Source organism: Rhineura floridana, chromosome 3 (assembly GCF_030035675.1).
Source record: "Rhineura floridana isolate rRhiFlo1 chromosome 3, rRhiFlo1.hap2, whole genome shotgun sequence".
NCBI lineage: Eukaryota > Metazoa > Chordata > Lepidosauria > Squamata > Rhineuridae > Rhineura > Rhineura floridana.
In genome coordinates this window covers 127,461,994-127,480,413 of record NC_084482.1, presented here as the reverse complement: position 1 = coordinate 127,480,413, position 18,420 = coordinate 127,461,994, and the positions used below count along the sequence as shown (strand labels likewise).

At 40.8% G+C, this 18,420-nt stretch overlaps 2 protein-coding genes across 6 annotated transcripts; one reads left to right on the top strand and one right to left on the bottom strand.

Annotated features, from left to right (window-relative positions):
* Window positions 1-437: 437 nt before the first annotated feature.
* Window positions 438-7,438, bottom strand: LOC133380494 (uncharacterized). 5 transcript variants are annotated; one of them, XR_009761452.1, is made up of 2 exons: window positions 7,004-7,438; window positions 438-707 (listed from the first exon to the last, which is right to left on the bottom strand). XR_009761452.1 is itself a non-coding variant. In XM_061617854.1 (2 exons), the coding sequence occupies exon 2, from the start codon at window positions 4,439-4,441 to the stop codon at window positions 3,746-3,748; it is 696 nt and encodes a 231-aa protein (XP_061473838.1). In that variant the 5' UTR covers window positions 4,442-6,250; window positions 7,004-7,435; the 3' UTR covers window positions 3,552-3,745. The 5 variants fall into 5 exon arrangements, 4 of the variants coding, with proteins under 4 accessions (XP_061473838.1, XP_061473837.1, XP_061473836.1 ...); XM_061617854.1 differs by lacking the exon at window positions 438-707 and adding an exon at window positions 3,552-6,250 and having other exon boundaries at window positions 7,004-7,435; XM_061617853.1 differs by lacking the exons at window positions 438-707; window positions 7,004-7,438 and adding exons at window positions 3,552-6,250; window positions 6,354-6,673.
* On the top strand, window positions 6,630-17,429 carry TUSC2 (tumor suppressor 2, mitochondrial calcium regulator). Its single transcript, XM_061617857.1, has 3 exons — window positions 6,630-6,934; window positions 10,408-10,528; window positions 14,195-17,429. Exons 1-3 carry the CDS (start codon window positions 6,795-6,797, stop codon window positions 14,258-14,260), a joined length of 327 nt encoding a protein of 108 aa, XP_061473841.1. The 5' UTR covers window positions 6,630-6,794; the 3' UTR covers window positions 14,261-17,429.
* Window positions 17,430-18,420: the final 991 nt, after the last annotated feature.

Genomic DNA, 18,420 nt, shown 5'->3' with positions numbered 1-18,420 from the left:
TGAGGAGAGAACAGCTGCTGTGACTATCCTTGTTTACACATCTTAAATATATTTACATGGAAATATGTATTTATTGCATTTTTTCCAAGAAGGGTCAGTTTTTGGAAACCAGCTCACATCCTGATGTTCTTGTTGCTTGCATCAGTGTGCTTATTAGCAACATTTGCAATAATGCAAGCCCATCGGTTTCCTATTGCTACCCAATACTGGTGTGTTTGGACTTTGGCCTTGTCCACTGGGTTCTGATGGAAGTAATATAGCTGTAGGTCTCATTGGTGCTGGTGAGACAGCATGAATCCTGCCTCTACCTGCTGTCTCACAGCTGCGTTGAGAAAGCGACAGCAACTTTACCAGCATGGTTGGTCAGTTCTCCATTACTGCATTGGTACAAAAGAATCACATTTATAAAATTATGTGATTTATTAAAGTGATTGCATTCCACTAAAGTCCTGAAGCAATTTACAGCCAAAGTAAATTTTAAAAACCGCACAAACATTAAAAACAGATTTAACAGTATAAATACATCATTGGAGCTGCCCAAATGCCAGGAAAACACAAAGGTCTTTGGTGTCGAAACAATGATTGCTGTTTAATGGTAAAAACTAGAGAACTAAGAAACGGTTGTGACTCAGATGAGGTTGGGCTTCTGAGACTGCAAATACTCCATTCCAGTGGTGACTCCTTACCCTTCAGAGGAAAGATTGCCACTGCAGGGAGAGAGAGGAAAGGAGGTAACTGAAGCTTGGCTCGGCTGCCTGATTGCCCATGTTATGAAGATGGAAACTAGTTGGCATAAGCAGACCCACAGCTCTCTAAAACACATTTGATGTTTTTAGTTTAAATCAGATTGTAAAATTCCTTATTACTAGTAGTTCCTTCTTTTGTGAACTCTTCTATTCTCCATGGATATTTAGTCAGTTGGAAGATCAAACTACTTCCAAATAATATTCAATGTTTATGGTGCAGACTAGTAGCTGCTCATACTGCAAACTACTCGTCACAATTCTGGTGGCACAAGGAAAAGGTAATCCTCTGAGGTCTGGGGTTAGCCTCTGTGAAACAGTCGTACATTTGCTTACTGCTTAATTATGTTATACAGCGCTCCATGGGATTTTTAGGTTTATATAAACATGCAGCCGTGGGCTCAGTGTAGAGAAGAGAACTGTACAGGCTCTTTGTAGGAAGCTTTACCACAACTGCTGTAGTTCACTATCCCCCTTCACCACTAAATGTTTTAACTGTTCATACTTGTCCAGTGCTTGAATTATATTAGGGCCAGCAGCTGCTACCTTTCTAAAACAGATACTATGAGGGGCATGATGTGGTCCCCCTACCTCTGTTCAATCACACACATGCCAGATCTCGCCATGTTTCTCAGGCTAGATACCTGCCTGAGGGCTGTATGATGTTTAACTCTGCACTGCTTTGTTTACTTGGATCACTCGCTGGCAGCCTGCTTGTCCCCTTTATGCAATTTGTTTGGTCAAATACCCTTTTCTGTCAAGAGTCTCCTGACCCAGCCCAAGGGTTGTAGTTGCCTTGTACAGTAGCTGAGGGGACTTTAGCCTGGTGGAACAACTGTGCTAAGTGCTTTAAAATGTGTCTTACAGTTGGAGCTATGTTCAGATGCAAGAGAATCCTGGCTGCAAGGTGAGCACATGCTTGGGCTCCTCAACCCTCTCATTCTTCTGCTAGAGTTCAATTCAAATGGTCATTGGAAATCACACAGAAGAAGGCTGGATACTATCTCTTGGTCAGGGACAGAACTTCAGCAGAAGAAACTTTTAGATAAGAGTTGGCCTCTTATTTATTTATTTATTATTTGATTTATATCCCGCCCTTCCTCCCAGCAGGAGCCCAGGGCAGCAAACAAACACTAAAAACACTTTAAAACATCATAAAAAGACCTTAAAATACATTAAAACAAAACATTAAAAACATTTTTAAAAAAGCTTTAAAAAATCTTTAAAAAAAGGTTTAAAACTTATTTAAAAAAAGGTTTAAAACTTATTTAAAAAAACATATTAACAAGCAATTCTAACACAGATGCAGACTGGGATCGGTCTCAACTTAAAAGGCTTGTTGAAAGAGGAAAGTTCAAAAGGCACCGAAAAGATAGCAGAGATGGCACCTGCCTAATATTTAAGGGGAGGGAATTCCACAGGGTAGGTGCCGCCACACTTAAGGTCCGTTTCCTATATTGTGCCGAAAGAAACCTCCTGATAAGATGGTATCTTTTGTGAAGGTCTAGGATGGAGACATGACAGCATCGTACAAATGCTTGAAAATCCCCTTCTGGAATCAAGGGGGTGAGAGGAGGAAAGGTTCCAGTCTAGAACATTTTGCCACAATGTGAACTGATTCAGAAACTTCTCTGGTTAGTGCAGCCTTCCCCAACCTTTGGGTCCCTAGATGTTGCTGGACTGCAGCTCCTGTCAGGCTCATTCAGCATGGGCAATGGTAAGGAACTATGGGAACTATAGTCCAACATAATCTGGGATCACAAAGGTTGCGAAAGGCTGGATTAGTGGAAAGCTAATCCACTCTGTATTACTGCTATTCACCTTATATTTTAGTGCATACCTATTCCCTGAGGATTCTCTGTTGGGTGAACTTTGCACAGGTGGATGTTCCATTTTCAGAAGGGGTGCACTCGCAAGCATAATGAGTACACATGGAAAAGGGTTGTTACTATGGAGCAGAGAACCTTTGGCCTGCCAGATGTTGCTAAACTACAACTCCCATAATTCCTAACCACTGGCTGTGCTGGCTAGGCTTATGGGAATTGGGAGTCCAATGGCATCTGGAGGGCCAAACGTTTTCCAGCTCTACTGTGGGGTTTTGGTGTTTTAAACAAACCCTTTGTGAGAACATAAGAGTTTTACCATTTCAGTGCAGTTAAGCAAACAGAGTGTGTGGCCTGAGTGTATGCTCAGAGGCACCCTATTTCTTAATTTGGAAAGTATGTATCTCCTCTCCCCCCACTATTTTGCAGGCTCGAGTTGTGGAGCTAAGGAGGGGGGGGGTCTAATAAAACAAAAAAAGACCCCAGAAGCCAAAGTTTATCCACCCCTGATCTACCTCATCTGTTGTCTTCACTGACTCAAAGAAATAAGTGAGATTTCTATTCAACCTTTCCCTCACATGCAGCAAGAATTCTAGAGACTGATGTAAAACTCAGGCAAAATTAGATATTGTTGTGCTTGGAAACAATGGCCTCTCCTCCTTCGTTGGCTGTTGGGAGGGGGCTCTGAAAAGTTGGGTGGGTTTTTTTAAGTAAATGGAAACTGGGAAGTTGCTGTTCCATTCTGGATGGTATTCTGGTTATTAAAGGGTTAATAAAATAAAATATTGGAAGGGTTTTAGTTCTTTTTTTTTTAATTAATTTTTATTCCAATTTTCAAAACCAAAACAATACAAAAAGAAAACAACACAAATCAATAACTAGTACAATACAAAAAGATATATATATATATAAAAAGAAAGAATATTGACTTCCGATTTGTCATAGTTCAGCTATAAATCTATAATATATAACAAACCTATCTCTTAATAGATTATAAAATCACCTTCCTCCAACGGTTATCTTAGTTGGTTTCAAATCACATTAACATCATATCATTTTAATCTTCCACAAAAAGTCAAAGAGAAGTTTCCAATCCTTGAGATATATGTCAATCAATTTTTTTTTCTAAATAAACATGCCAATTAATCCAACTCATCAAATCTACTAAGTCCAGTAATTTTAAATCGCTCTTCTGTCATTATCCATATTGGTTCCATCTTCCATCTTTACGCACCCAAAAATCTTGCTGTCATAGTCATATAATAAAAGTCTGATAGGAATTTCCTCCATCACAGATATTTTCTTGCCATCAAATCCAAACGTATCACTGAAGTATTGTTGCAAAGCCGCATCTCTGTTCCTCTTTTCCACATGATACACTAGTACATCTCTTGAAGGTTTTTCCATTGACACAAAACAGGGATTAATTCTGTTAACTTTCTCCATTTCAAGTTCCATCAAATCCTTCCAGTCCAAGAATTTTTTTGAACCGATAGTATCTTTATCTCCAATCTCTTCAATTCCTTCAGGGACAGCGCTGAATTCCAAACTGTAATATTTGTCTCCAGGATCCATCACAGCCAGGAAATCCAAATCTTTTTTCATGTCCATAATTAAGCCAATCTCCATAGTTTGAACCTTGCCTTTAATTTCTCTTTCATCCTTTTTTTGTTTTCCAGATCTATCTTTATTCTCCTTTCTCATAGAATCCTGAGTTTCTTTCAGCTCCTGTCTCATTTCGTGAAATTCAATTCTCCACGCTTGTCTATTATTTCTCAGTTCTTGTTTTATTGAGTTAATCCCATTCATTATTTTCTGAAACATGTCTAGAGATAAAGTCCCTTCTTGTACATCCATGATCTTCTTAATTGTCATTCTTAAAGCCAAAGGAACAAAACTCCTTCAATTTTCAATGTCCCAAACAAAGAGCAGCTTATTTCTTTAACCAGTTACAAAGGAGTTAATCTTTCCAACAAACTAACGTCACACGCTAGACAGCCCTTATCTCTTATCTGTCCGGAAGTGTAAGAACGGCTTTAGTTCACAGCGTCGAAATAGCTAGTAGCAGAGAGAATGAGCAGATTCGTCAAAAAAAAAGTAGATCAGGAAAAATAGTCCCAAGCCATAAATCAAAAAGATTTCTTATCTCTTCCAATCAGAAATCTCTCGTCCGTTGTAATCTTTAAAATGCTATTTTCCATGTCAGCTTTTTGCAATAAAAAAAAAAGATAAGCTATTTATATTTTCTTCCCCCTTAGTTCCGTAAATAAAAAAAAAGGAAAGTCTTACCTCACCTAGGTTATCTCAATTGCTGTTACTTTGACAAATGTCTTTAGCTGTATAGATAAGAAAATGATGAATGTAGACAGGAGGATGTTTGCCTGTTAATCCGTATAAAAAAAAACGGGTCACTTATCCAGCTGAGCTAGCATAAAAATCCTCGCTCTGTCTGAGCTGCTGGAAGACAGACAATTCTGACGAATTCCAGACTCCAACAATCAAAACAAAGCTATGTGGGAAATCTCACGTTTCTTCTTTAACCGGAAGAAATTATTCCCAGTTAGAAAAGAGCCTTCTGACTGAATTTAAACTGGGTAAGTTTCATCCAAGACGGAGCTCGTCTCAGAGGCTGCACAGGCGTAGGGATCCTCCTGGGAAGTCGGAAGGGTTTTAGTTCTTAAATATTGTTCTCAAGTGTCTCCAACACATCCCTGTGTTTCTGGCATGAATTTCTTTTTTAAAAGGGCCCATTCTGTTCTGGCTGTTACATTGCCTCCGTGCATTTTCCAACATCAGATTCCCCGTGATGTCTAGCACTGTATCTGCTGTGCCTTTAAAAGACCTTATGACAGGTAGAAATTCAACCGGCACAGCCTTATTTGCACGAGAGGAATGGTGCTCTTGTTGAATATCTATCTCTGCTTTAGAATCTGTCAAAGCCATAGGCATCTTGGTCCTCAAAAATATTTAAACCCCATATAGTTTATTTTCTATTGGGGAAGGGATACTAGTTGAAAAGCAAAAGGCAGCTTGTACGTTAAATGGCTGTGTCGTTTCAACCTAGGCAAGTTATAAGTTTAACAGGCAAATCCTTATCACTTTATCAGTTGAACTTCTGCCTCTCACAAGTCTATTTATTTATGTTATTGATTTTATTTTATTTATTGTACTTATATACCACCCCATAGCCGAAGCTCTCTGGGCGGTTTACAGTAACTAAAAACATTAAAACAAATATACAAATTTAAAAACATAATATTTTAAAAACAATTTAAAACACAATTTAAAACAAATGCTAAAATTCCTGGGAGAAGAGGAAAGTCTTGACCTGGCGCCAAAAAGATAAGTGTTGGCGCCAGGTGCACCTTGTCAAGAAGATCATTCCATAATTTGGGGGCCACCACTGAGAAGGCCCTCTCCCTTGTTGCCAGACTCCCAGCTTCCCTCAGAATAAGCACCTGGAGGAGGCCCTTTGATCTTGAACGTAGTGTACGGGTGGGTTCATATCGGGAGAGGTGTTCCATCAGTACTGTGGTCCTAAGCCGTGTAAGGCTTTATAGGTCAAAACCAGCACCGTGAATTCAGTTCAGAAACATACAGGCAGCCAATGCAAGTGGGCCAGAATCGGTTTTATTTGTTCGGACAGTCACATGGTCAGAGTGCTTGCAGAGGAAGATGGAGTTCCTATAGACCACAGCAAAAAAAAAAAAAAAATTTAAAAATGCAGACGTCTTGGTAGGAAAAAACCCCTCATCCTTATCTACTTTTTTGTTTGCTTGCTACTTACTTACTTGAGAGCCAGTGTGACGTAGTGGTGAGACGTTAGAGAATCGGACTACGAATCCCCACCACTTACCATGACAACCCTATTCATAGGACGCCATGTGAAACCTTTAACCTTGCCCGTGTTCTTTCTTTTATTTGTTTTTCTTTTAATATTGTTTCTCATGTATTTTTACCGCTCTTGCCCTCCGCGTGGAGTATACAAGCACCTCCGGAGGAAACAGGAAGTTGCGTCGCAACGCCGCTAAGCTCCAGGGAGGTACTTTCACTCATTAAAGCGGGCTTCCGGAGGCGGCAGACCTGGAAGTTGCGCACACGGGAGGGGCGGAGCTTCCCGGTGCAGAGAAAGTGCTGTTAGTCTCCCCGGAGGCAGTGGGTGGCTCTTTCTTGCCTCTCTCTTTCTCCACTGCCCCTTCCCTCCCCGGTCATGCCGCTTCTCTGAGCCATGGGCGCCAGCGGCTCCAAGTCCCGGGGCCTCTGGCCCTTTGGCTCGGGTGGGCCAGGCGGGTCCGAGGGGCCGGGTGGGGATCAGACCCGGGCGCGGGGGCTCTGTTCGGCCACCCCTTTCGTCTTCACCCGCCGTGGGTAAGAGTAAAGCTGTCTCCTTTAACAGCTGCGGGAAAGGAATGAAGGGAGGGGGACGGACGGACTGACCTGTTTAGTGGACCTTGAGGAGGGCGCCTGGGCTCTCTGTCAGTCTCCTGCTGCCGCCACCGCGATGCTCTTTCGCTTTCCTAGCCTGACTCCTGGTTGCGCCCTCGCGTTTTCCTTCTCTTCCCGTCCTGTGACCTCGTTGGTTGCTAGCGTCGCCGTGACTGAAAGACATCCCCATATCTGGGTCTTTTTTCCGTAGGATGTAGATTTAGCATTTTTTTTACAATAAATAATACAATACAATAATAAGCATTTCGTAAATGGGCTTTCTTTTCCACAGGAAAAGCTCGCGGTCGTGTCGGGCGTTTGGGAGTTTCTAGTGCCCACTTCTGAGGGCACTTTCTGAAGCCTTGTGCGATACTGTGAGCCAGCGGTTCCCGGATAAGTTCATTGCCGTTGCTCTCTGCGACTTAAGGCTCCCCGACATTTAAGCAGTAGCATAGCTCCCCCCAGTGGTGGCGGCCGCGTCTCTCTCTCTCTCTCTCTCTCTCTCTCTCTCTCTCTCTCCTGTAAAAAGTCTCGGCGACGCAGGTTCAGCTTGATATTCAAGGTGCTACCACGCTCGCGCTAGGAGACTGTAATGACCAGATGGTTTGTTTTAGGCTAAGGGCCGTAGTTTTATTTTCTGTGCAGTAGCAAATATGGAAAATAATGGTAGTGTAAGGTTTCAGTGGGGTAAGGACACTGTTTAGTGCCTTAATATTTGTTCCAAGGTGGGGGTAACTCGTTGTGTGTATTCATGGGCAGTACTTGCTTGGTAGCATCTTTGAACGGGGTGTCTGTTGTCCTTGTTTCCTGACTTTGGGATACTCTGGTTTATAGTATTCCTTCCTTACTGTTTGATACTGTGCTTGATACCAAGTGATACTGTTTTTATGTAGATGAATCCATATCTGAAGTATTTGGCTACAACAGCCCACTCTGTAAGACCTTCTAGCAGTGCCTTAATAATTTGTAAATTTTTTATCCAGTTTGTGTGGAGAAACCTATATTTATCCCAGGCTAGTGTGGCGTAGTGGTTTGACTGTTGAACTACACCCTGGGAGACCAGGGTTCGAATCCCCACACAGCCATGAAGCTCACTGGGTGACCTTGGGCCAATTACTGCCTCTCAGCCTCAGAGAAAGGCAATGGTAAACCACCTCTGAATACTGCTTACCATGAAAACCCTATTCATAGGGTCGCCATAAGTCGGAATCAACTTGAAGGCAGTCCATTTCCATTTTCAGCCAAGATACTGCCATAGGAAGAAATATGATAAGAGCTTATGCATCTTAGTGCCTGAGAAACACTCTCTCCATCATGAGTTCTTAAACTCTTACTTGTGCCAAAATGCCTGTCTTCTTCCAAAGTAATGACTGGCATTGGTATCTCCATTTTTGCTAGGCAACTGGCCAAATAGTTGTTGAATCAAGTGCCATTGTTATCAGACTGACTGTAAGACTTCTGTATTATGGAAGTGAATGTGTAATTTTAATTTTGAGTTGCATGTTCTTGCCTGTTCTGCCTCCCCATATTATGCTACTGTTCGTTAAATATAAGAAATGCAGGGAAAGTCTGGAAGTAGTATGTATCCTGAGAATGTCTGTGAGGCTTCATGCAGTTTGCTGTAAATGTAGAAATAGCCCCCCAAAAGTAAAAGTCTTCAGTTTTTGGATTCTGAGTGCTGCTTTGCTGAAGAAGCTGAGGCTGTTAGTGAGGAATGCCTATATTTAGACTTGGCAGAATTCTGATTTTATAAGCTTTGGGTAGTTGCTTAAAAGTGGCAAAAGTGCCACTTTAAACATTCACTTGCTAGTGAGAGTTGTTGACATTTATATAGCAGATGTGATTATTCAATCCTTCCAACATCTCATCTCCAAGAAATATGCCAGGAAAGCAATTTCATATCGTTAAATGTAAATGTACTGCCTTCAAGTCGATTCCAACTTATGGCGACCCTATGAATAGGGTTTTCATGAGGCTGAGAGTCAGTGACTGGCCCAAGGTCACCCAGTGAGCTTCATGGCTATGTGGGGATTCAAACCCTGGTCTCCCAGATTGTAGTCCAACACCTTAAAACACTACACCACACTGGCTCTAAATCCTAGTTAAATGCCCATTCTGCTTAAATGCAACCATGATACTTTTGTTTTGCTATAATGTAAACTGGTTATGAATAGAAAGTGTGTACCTCATATCATCTCACTTCAGTAGTTCTACCAAGCTTTTTATACTCTTAGCAAACATTGGAAAGGCTTCATAAGGTAACTGCTGTTCAATATGTGCAGACGCTTACCCTGAGATACTGAAAGTCAGTGGTAGAGGACATGCTTTGTGTATATAAGGTCCCAGATTCAATCCCCGACATCTCCAGATAGGGCTGGGAAAGGTCCCAGCCAGAAACCCTGGAGAGTTACTGCCAGTCAGTGCAGACAATTCTGAGCTAGATGGTCTGACTTACTATAAAGCAGCTTTCTATGTTACTACCGTTACATAATATGACCTGTGTTTTTCCATGTTTGTGAAAACGTTCATTTGCTCTGCGTGAACCATTAGTGCAAGGGTAAGAAACTTAAGACCTTCCTGATGTTGATTTCAACTCCCATCAGCCAGTCAGCATGGCCAATGGTCCGGAATGGTGCAAACTGAAGTCCGACAACATCCGAAGGGTCACAGATTTCCCACCACTGCTGTAGTGATTCAAATGTGCAAATGAAATATAGAAGTATGTTGGTTGTCTTCTGACATGCAAGTATTCACATTGCCCACTTGAATCTTTTTGTTTGCTTGCTATTGGATAAACTTGGGATGAGCTCAGTGAGACTCATCCAATGATTGCTAATCAGTTTTGGAGTACTGTGTGTCCCCCTGGGGATGTTGTAAACTGCATGCACAATCTGTAAGTCTTTATAACACAACATTTCAGAAATTAGCAAGAAAGTTATTGAAGTCACAGGTACAGGAAATGGTGAGGCACTATTTTGTTGCTTGTAGGTAAGTAGCAGTAGGGGAAGGGAAGAACAGATTCAAGTGGACATGGAGCATCTAAACTGGGCGAAGTGCTATCTTTATGGCCATTCATACTTACTGGGAGTACTAGTGTCAAAATAAATTTGAGGCTCACCTGTATGGACTTCGTTGACCTCAGTGTATTTTTAGTGTGTGGAGTTTAATTGTAATTTCATAGCAGAGGTCTGTTTAGGAAATAAAGTTTCTGCTCCTATTAGGCAACTGTCCTGTAGACTTCCTAAATGAACTTTCTCCTTATGGTATTGTAGTGTAATGGGGATTTAGCAAATGGGTGCCAACAATAGCCGCCAGCTAGCTGACTTACTACTAACCATCAGCTGCAGATCTGAAAGACAATTGCTTGTGCTTTTTCTGACTGATACTTTTCTGATTTTTTTTTCATTTCTTCACAGCTCCATGTATTATGATGAGGACGGTGACCTTGCCCATGAGTTTTATGAGGAGACAGTAGTCACCAAAAATGGGAGAAAGCGTGCCAAGCTGAAAAGAATCCACAAGAACCTGATACCTCAGGTAACACAATCAGAAAAAAAATGTGGCTGTTGTAATGTGTAAAGCTAACACGTAAGGATATTGAGCAAGTAAGAGAATCTGAGTTTATACCAGGAATGATTAACCTGTGGCTCTTCAACTGTTGTTGAACTCAATTCCCATCAGCCCCAGCCAGCTTGGGTAATGGTCAGGAACAGAGCTTGGAAAAGTTACTTTTTTGAACTACAACTCCCATCAGCCCCAGCCAGCATGGTCACTGGATTGGGCTGATGGGAGTTGCAGTTCAAAAAAGTAACTTTTCCAAGCTCTGGTCAGGAATGATGGGAGCTGTGATCCTGCAAGATCTGGAGGCCCACAGATGAGCCATTCCTGGTTTATACCATTACCAGCAGATGCTTATAGATTTTGTAGGGATGGTTGCATATCTGGCAAACTGTATAATCTTGTTTTCTGGACTATGGGACTTTATTGTTTGTGGGATTGCTTTTCTCCCCAGCCTTCATCATCTGGGTTAATGATAGCGGCCATCCTGAAGTAACTGCAGATACTATTCTAGGAATCTGAATCAACCTCTTTGTTCTGTTGGATTTTTTGATAGTGACTGAAGCCCACATAGTTTTAAAATGCTTGTTCAAGCTCCGATGTTCAATAACTGTGACACCTTTGTTAGAACATCCTGAATTTCCATCTGTTGAGCTAGTTACAGAGGATCCAGATGCCTCATTTTTGGAACTTGATTACAGTAAATATGAACACCAGCTCACTTTCCTAACATTCCATATTGTTTTTTTGAGGATTTCCTAATTAATAAATTATATAAATATTTTATTTTTGTTTTAAATAATTTTGTCCTGCCTTTCTCAACCTCATGGCTTCATAGATCAAGTACATCAGTCATTTTGAACAAAATCTTGAGACAAAGCAATCAGTCAGGCATTTTAATAAAAAAATGATGTGTTATGACATAAATTAGTAGGCAAATTATTTGCAACATAGATGAGTTTTGCACTCTGTATGAATTTAGGGGGAAAACCATACCATACCTCCTTAAGGAGGTAGTTCCACAGCCTTGGGCAGTAATTCATATGACAAACTGCACTCATATGATGTGCCAAATATATATTAATAACATAATATGTTAAAATGTCTGTTAAATATGAATGCTCTTCTTGTAGGATTCCTTAATGGAAGTAAATGCTATGGTCTTGATCCATAGAACTGTGTAACTATTTCAATACTCCCAAGAGTTTGAATTTATTTCAAATGGCTTGAGAGGGTGACTGCTGTTTGGAGGGGAAAATCGAACCTGTCATTGGGTAAAGCCATTCATTGGATCCCAGCCCATGTTAAAATCATGGGCAGAGTTTGACTGAGAGTTCACTGCACAGTGAGAATGTGAAGAGGCTAAAAAAGCAAGAAGTTTTTTTTCTGGCATGAATTGATGCGTTTAGAGGCTAGTGAAATTCTGCTCCTGGTTAAAACCAAGCAAAATAGTTGTGAGAATAAGAGGAGAAAATAAAACATGCTAGTGGAAAAGAAAAGTGCAGTAGTAATGGATAATGTTCTGTCAACAACAACAACATCAAATTTTTAGAAGTTACAAATGGGGAACTCAAGTGGATATCATGATAGAGATGGTAAGGCAATGCTTGTGAGAACTGGGCTAAGGTTGCAGTCCAATACACACTTAACTGGGAGTAAGTCCCATTGAACCAAATTGAGCTTACTCTTGAGTAGGCATGCATTGGATTGCAGCTTAATCACTTATTGGTGCAATTGTTCTTTAGCAGAACTCAATCCAGCTTCTGATGACTGCCTCAATAAAATTGTAGATGCCTCTGGTTATTCTATGGTATAATCTCATGCTGGAAACATGATGTGTAAAGTTCTGTTGGTGTTGGACTCTCTTGAATGAAACTATTAATGATGTTCAGGCACTTCAAAAGATAAGGATAAAGGAGGTTTGTTCTTCCATTGTCTATCCTGTATTCCTATCTCAGATGTTTCTGGTACCTTTTCATGAGCACTAAAATTCCAAGTATAAGAACACTGTGTAAGTAACTGATGGTATAACAGTTAGTGTAAAATCTACACTGAAGATAGGATGTGTAGACGAGATAACTAGACTTGTATTTTCCAATGAACCATGCATACCTAGCAACAGCGTTCCCTGGTGACAGCCCAAAAAAACTATTAAGACTTTTGTCTGGGTACTGTTTCTATACACATTGAAAATTCCCTTCATCTTTGCTAGGAGGCTTACAGAATTTTGTGCAATTGTCATTTTTCAAATAAAAGTAGTTATGAAGTATCTTCAGCTCTGGCGCTGAATATTGTTTGTGGGATATAATTCTCCTGAGAAATATAGTTCTAATTCCTGTACTGAACCAGGTTTGTGAAATGCTGCGAATGCATGACCAATTAAATTTTTGAGGCAGCACTTGCAGGTACTATACCTTCCCCTCAATTTATTGTTGAAGAATCTGGGACGTGCTGTCTGCATTCAGATGATTACATCTTGACTTAAGAGTAGGTCATGCATTTGTATACATCCACTTCATTCCTCCCTTTATGCAAACAGCAAGGAGGTCACAGTAAACATAACTGTTCATTAATGTCCAAACTGAGAAATGCCTTCCCATGATGCTAACTTTAAACCATGGCTTCATCTCCTGACTTGTTTGTAAGCCATGGTTTATAACAGCTCCTGACTTGTTTGACTGCTCATGTGAAGGGAGGGGCAAAACAGATGTAGGAAGCTCATTCATATCTCAACTTATTAAGCCAAGACCTGATCATCTGAACACTGGCATTTTCTGGGATTTGTCACTTGGCCAAATTCATATAAACTCACTTATTAGCCTTGCTTTACTCAGATGAATTTCCTGTCTAGTCTCCTGGAAGCTTGGCAGCTTTCTCTGTTTCACTGACATTCAATAAAAATGGAAAAGATTTTTTTTTTAAGAATGGAAAACATCCAAATTACTTAGGGGCATAGTAGATGCCACATGGAAGATAATTGGATTCCTGTAATTTTGGGAAACGATACATACTGTTGTAAGGGGTGTGAGGTTAAACTAAGTAAATGCCATGATGCCGAGAAGGAGGGAATATCAGCCCTTTCCTCTGAACCATTTCCTGTTTAACTCTCTCCCTCTCCCACCAACTGCTATCTATCCTATAGGCAAAACATGCAGGGACCTAATAATGTTCTTCATGAGTCACATAGCAGTGGGGAGGGCTTCAGCTGGAAAATGTCATGGTTGGAAAAGTTGGGCCCTTCCTTTCCCAGTGGCATGGTCCTGATCTGAATCGGGGGGCCCTAACACTACTTTGATCTCTCTTGTCACATCTGATTTGAACAACCTTGCCGCAGAAGTTGTCCGGCCACAAATTTCATGTGAAGGCAATGTGATCATGCTATTTTCTGATCCTGCTTCTCAGGTTTTTTGTGCAATAAAATGTCTAGTTTCTCGGCAGAGTTGATCCCCATACTCCACCACTTTAGCCTAGTTGCTTTTATATGGTTTTTGGACCAGTGGTTCTTAAGCAAGGAACTATATTAACTCAGTTGGCATCATGTCCCTTTTTTCAGCCTCATGCATAATGAGTAGGTCATTTTTAGCCTGATTCTTGTGTATTTTTATGTGACATTATCTCATCTTTGTTGCATCCTTCTCTTTACAGGGCATAGTGAAACTGGAGCACCCTCGGATACATGTGGACTTCCCTGTTATCATCTGTGAGGTCTGAGCAATGGAGGGCAGTATGAACAGTCACTATGTGCTATCGATGCACCTTATTTGCCCAGTTTTACTGTACCTCACGTAAACAAAGCTAGGCAGCCATGGGTCCCTTCAGAGTGATGGATTTGGAGCACAGATGCATGGTTAGCTTTGAAGCTTGTCTGCTAGGAGGAGGCAACAGTGGCTACAGCACTGGGAGCATCTTGGAATCGTGTAATAATCAGAAATAGCATTAGCTAGGGGTGTATTTTGATAGGACCTGTGTCACATGAGTTGTCTGGCCTTGTTACGTGGCCTGCTCAAAATTGTCCTTGCTGAATTGAAAATCCTTTCATCAGCCACTAATTGACATTTATGTGGTACAGATTTCAAGTGTCTTGAGACCATGGAAAACCACCTTGCACTTTTTTCTGACCAGATGATCTGCTTTTTGAATCCCCTGTCAGTTTTCTACAAAAGTTGACAGCAACGTTTCAGTTTATATGCTGTATATGAGAGTAAAGGTGAGCAGTAAACTTCTTATGCTTCTCCATCCCTTTCCCCAATATAACTGAATAATCTAATGCTGTACTGTATCCTTGTAGGATGGAAAGGATGCAAGGAAGTTATAACCAAGCTGCACTTAACAGAGGACAGCTGAAGTTGTTCAAGATAGGGTTTCCCATTGAAACAGAATGATGTGCAGGCCTTGCTCTCCTTGTAATATCTCCCTAGCGAGTTGCACTATTTTCTTTGCAGACAGTGTTTTTTTCAACTTCACTACTTGGAAAATTCCACTGAGTAGTTCCTGTTATGTGGCACATCAGTAGAAGCTGTTGTAGCAGCAGCAATATCTAAGCATGCAGCTATCTGCTAAGCATCTTAGAAGGCATTTGTCTTGGTAGGCAGTGGTTTCATTCCAAAGTAGACTTCCCCCTTGAGCATCTACATCTTATTGATGTATAGAATGCAAGGCAAATTGTCATACTCTCCCCCCTCCATTCTTACTGTAAAAAGGTTCCCCCCCAAACGGAAATAGGGAACACTGTCCTCTTGATCTCTTTGGGTATGAGTTGGCACTAAGGCAATTTTTATTGCTTTGATCAAGCTGTTTACCAGCCTGATCTTTACTCCTGTAGCTGTGTGCTCTCCCCCTTCCCCACTAAAACAATAATGTACTGTGATCTTCCTTTGGCAGTTTCCTTAACACTTTGCATTGGGCCAGGTAGTACCTCTTGTGGGAGAATACAGCACACTTGAAAGGAAGGCTATATCTCCTGTTTGGGGATAGCCCTACCATTTCCCCCAATGAGTGAATGTGAAATGTTTGATTAGTAGAGCCACTTCCAAAACTTGACCTGAGCAGCCCTTTAGCTGTATATACTGAAGTGGTACACCTGCCTCTTCCCAGGTTTTTGCTTTTTAGATTTAGAGCTACATGCTGCTGAGAACTGAAAAGGCAAAACCCTATCAGAAGCACACTTAATTTTTGAAGATGGTTTCATATGCAATGCACAACCAGGAGACTTGAGTCTGCCTGCCTGCCTTTTCTTCCAACTCTCAGAATTTATATAAAGCTTTAAAACCAGATTGTGGGTGGGTTAGCTGTAAGAGTTGGTTCATTGCACACTGCCTTTTCCTTCCCAGTGTGTGTCATTGCCTTTCTGAGCACTTCAAGCATTTGCTACCTCAAATGTTTAGTTTAAATCAGCTGGTACCTGCCAGCAGCATCAATATGTTTGTGTCATCTCTGCACCTACAAGGGAATCCTTTTAAAGCATTATGAACCAGGCTAGTAAGAGTGTGCAGAGTCAGTGGCAATGTTGACAGAGGTCTCTATTCAGTGACTGTCACATTTGCCTCTCTTATCGGCCTCTCAGTTGTATGTCTAGGGTTGTATGCTAGGATCATTCCTTAGAACATAGGAAGTAATTCTGTCCCTGGTGGCTTCCTAAGTTTCAACTGCTTTTCCCTGCTGAACTTGTGTTATGAATCTACAGTAATAGAATTATAGTTACCTGTAAAAAGGAAAGTGCGTAAACTGTTGACATAAACCCTACTGTATGTCATATTTCCATCCTCGTTTCCCCCCATGTGTAGCTTACCTTTGTTAAGTTTCATCTAGGTAATGACAGGAAGCTGACATCTTTACCCTTCATTGGGGAAGGAAATATCCACTTCTGAGACAAGAGCATACTGGAGATAGAGGTGTGTTTGCAACACTTCTTGGCAAGCAAAGCTCCATCTTGACATTATTGTGCATAATGAGTTGTGGGATAAAACTTGCTTATTCTTGAGCAATATAGTTGAGAACAGAGGAGGCTGCATATCAGGCTTGCTGTTTAAAAGTTTGCACCATAGCTAGTTCAGAGGAAGCACTTTGCTGTGTGCAAAGGCTGTTTACTGCTTCTTCATACTGGAGTGTTCTGTTCTCCATTGCATAGGACTTGATAGTCATAAGAGGTATTGGGGCTCAAAGGCTCATTGTTAACACCCGATATGTTTCTTAAAATACCCAGTTTATGTTCTTTCATTAACTATCCTGTTTTTGAGCAAGCAAATACCCTCTGATCAGAAAAGTACTGTGCAATGTCGGCTTTCATTTTCCCCTGCTGCTTCTAGTGCTTGTATATATCCTCCTGGGGATTTCACTCCCACTGGAATCTAAATGGAGCCTCTACCCAGAGGAAACTTCATTTCTGCCTAGCTTGAAATCTCTTTAAGATGTAGCAGACTCCCTGGAGCTACTGGCAGCTGCTTTCAATGCATTTCTCTGAAAGACTGGCTTGCCCACTGGGACAGTAGCTGTGCAATTAGACTGCATGGATTTTATGATCCCATTGATGCTGTCCCTATCATTGTGCATTCTGGCAGCCCCATTTCTCTTGAGAGTAGCGTCAAGCTCGTGGAGACTGCTTTATATGGGATGCTGATAATGTGAAAGTTGATGTAAATAATTATATATTATCACTATTGAAACAAGCAAAAAGTTCTATTTCCTTTTTTATTACTCTTCTGTGCGGAAGTGGTTGTGTAGAAGACCTGAACCCACTAGCACTACACTTCCTGCTCCTGTAGTATATGGATAGGAATCCTGAAGGCAAATGTGTAAAATATTTATGGTCCGTTTCTCTTCCTTGAAGTGCATTTGTTGAATTTTGTTAAATTTCAATAAAATGATTTATAAGTCCTGGAAATTTAATTTCTCTGTTTTTTTTAATTGTGGATCAGTAGTGGATCATTACCTGCTAAAATAAAAGACTGGTAGACATATGGGTCTAAATGGGTGTAAATCTTGGCTTTTTTTGCACTGCTGCGCCAAGGAAGCTAACGTGAGCAATCTTCCCTGAGGCTTGACCTTATTTTTTCTGATAACAAGTATCCTTAAATGGTTGGTTTGTGGCTCTGAGGATAAACCAATTTCAAAGACTCTGAACTGATTTTTCTATTGGTGAAAATTGTCTCTTGAACATTTAGGAGTTTAAGTTCAAGCCCCACTGAGTTGTGCTTAAAAACCAGCTTGTAAATAGAACAGCCAGTAACTTAGTTCTCCTTCAGCTTTTCTGCAAATTTGAGCGTTACACAACTGTGCTACCAGTGCATAAGAAGCAGCTGCTTGTACTCTCATTCTAAAGACAAATGTCCTCCTAGTTCCATTTGCAGTAGCAATGGACAAATCAGTCTATTTCTGGTCCATGTTGGTTTCACATGTGTTCATAAATCCATTCTGTCCCATTTCTGAAAATCTGTGAATTTTATTTTAAAAAATCAGTACAAAAATCATTTTTATATATATGATAAAAAATGCCTATTTAAATACATATTTTATCTCAATGTACAAACCTGTAAATGGGGTTTACTCTAATTTTCCAGATAATTGCCAGACAATTTTCCATCCCTAACTTGGAGTAGCTAATTACTGGTCTCAAACAGAATGTAGTGGAATGTTAGAAAAGCAGGCATTCAGTTATACTGAACAATTAAGTGTAATAGGCTGGATCAGTGCTCAGTGCTGAAATCAAAACATCCAGTCACAAACCTTGGCTGTAACCTGTTGATTACTGCAGTCTGCAAATGCTTTCAATGGTTTTGCAGAAAACTGAGTTGCAGTACCGAAAACCAAATAAAAGAACTTATCAGCCTAAACAGTTCATAGGGGTATCAGTCTCCTTGATCCAAACTTGTCTC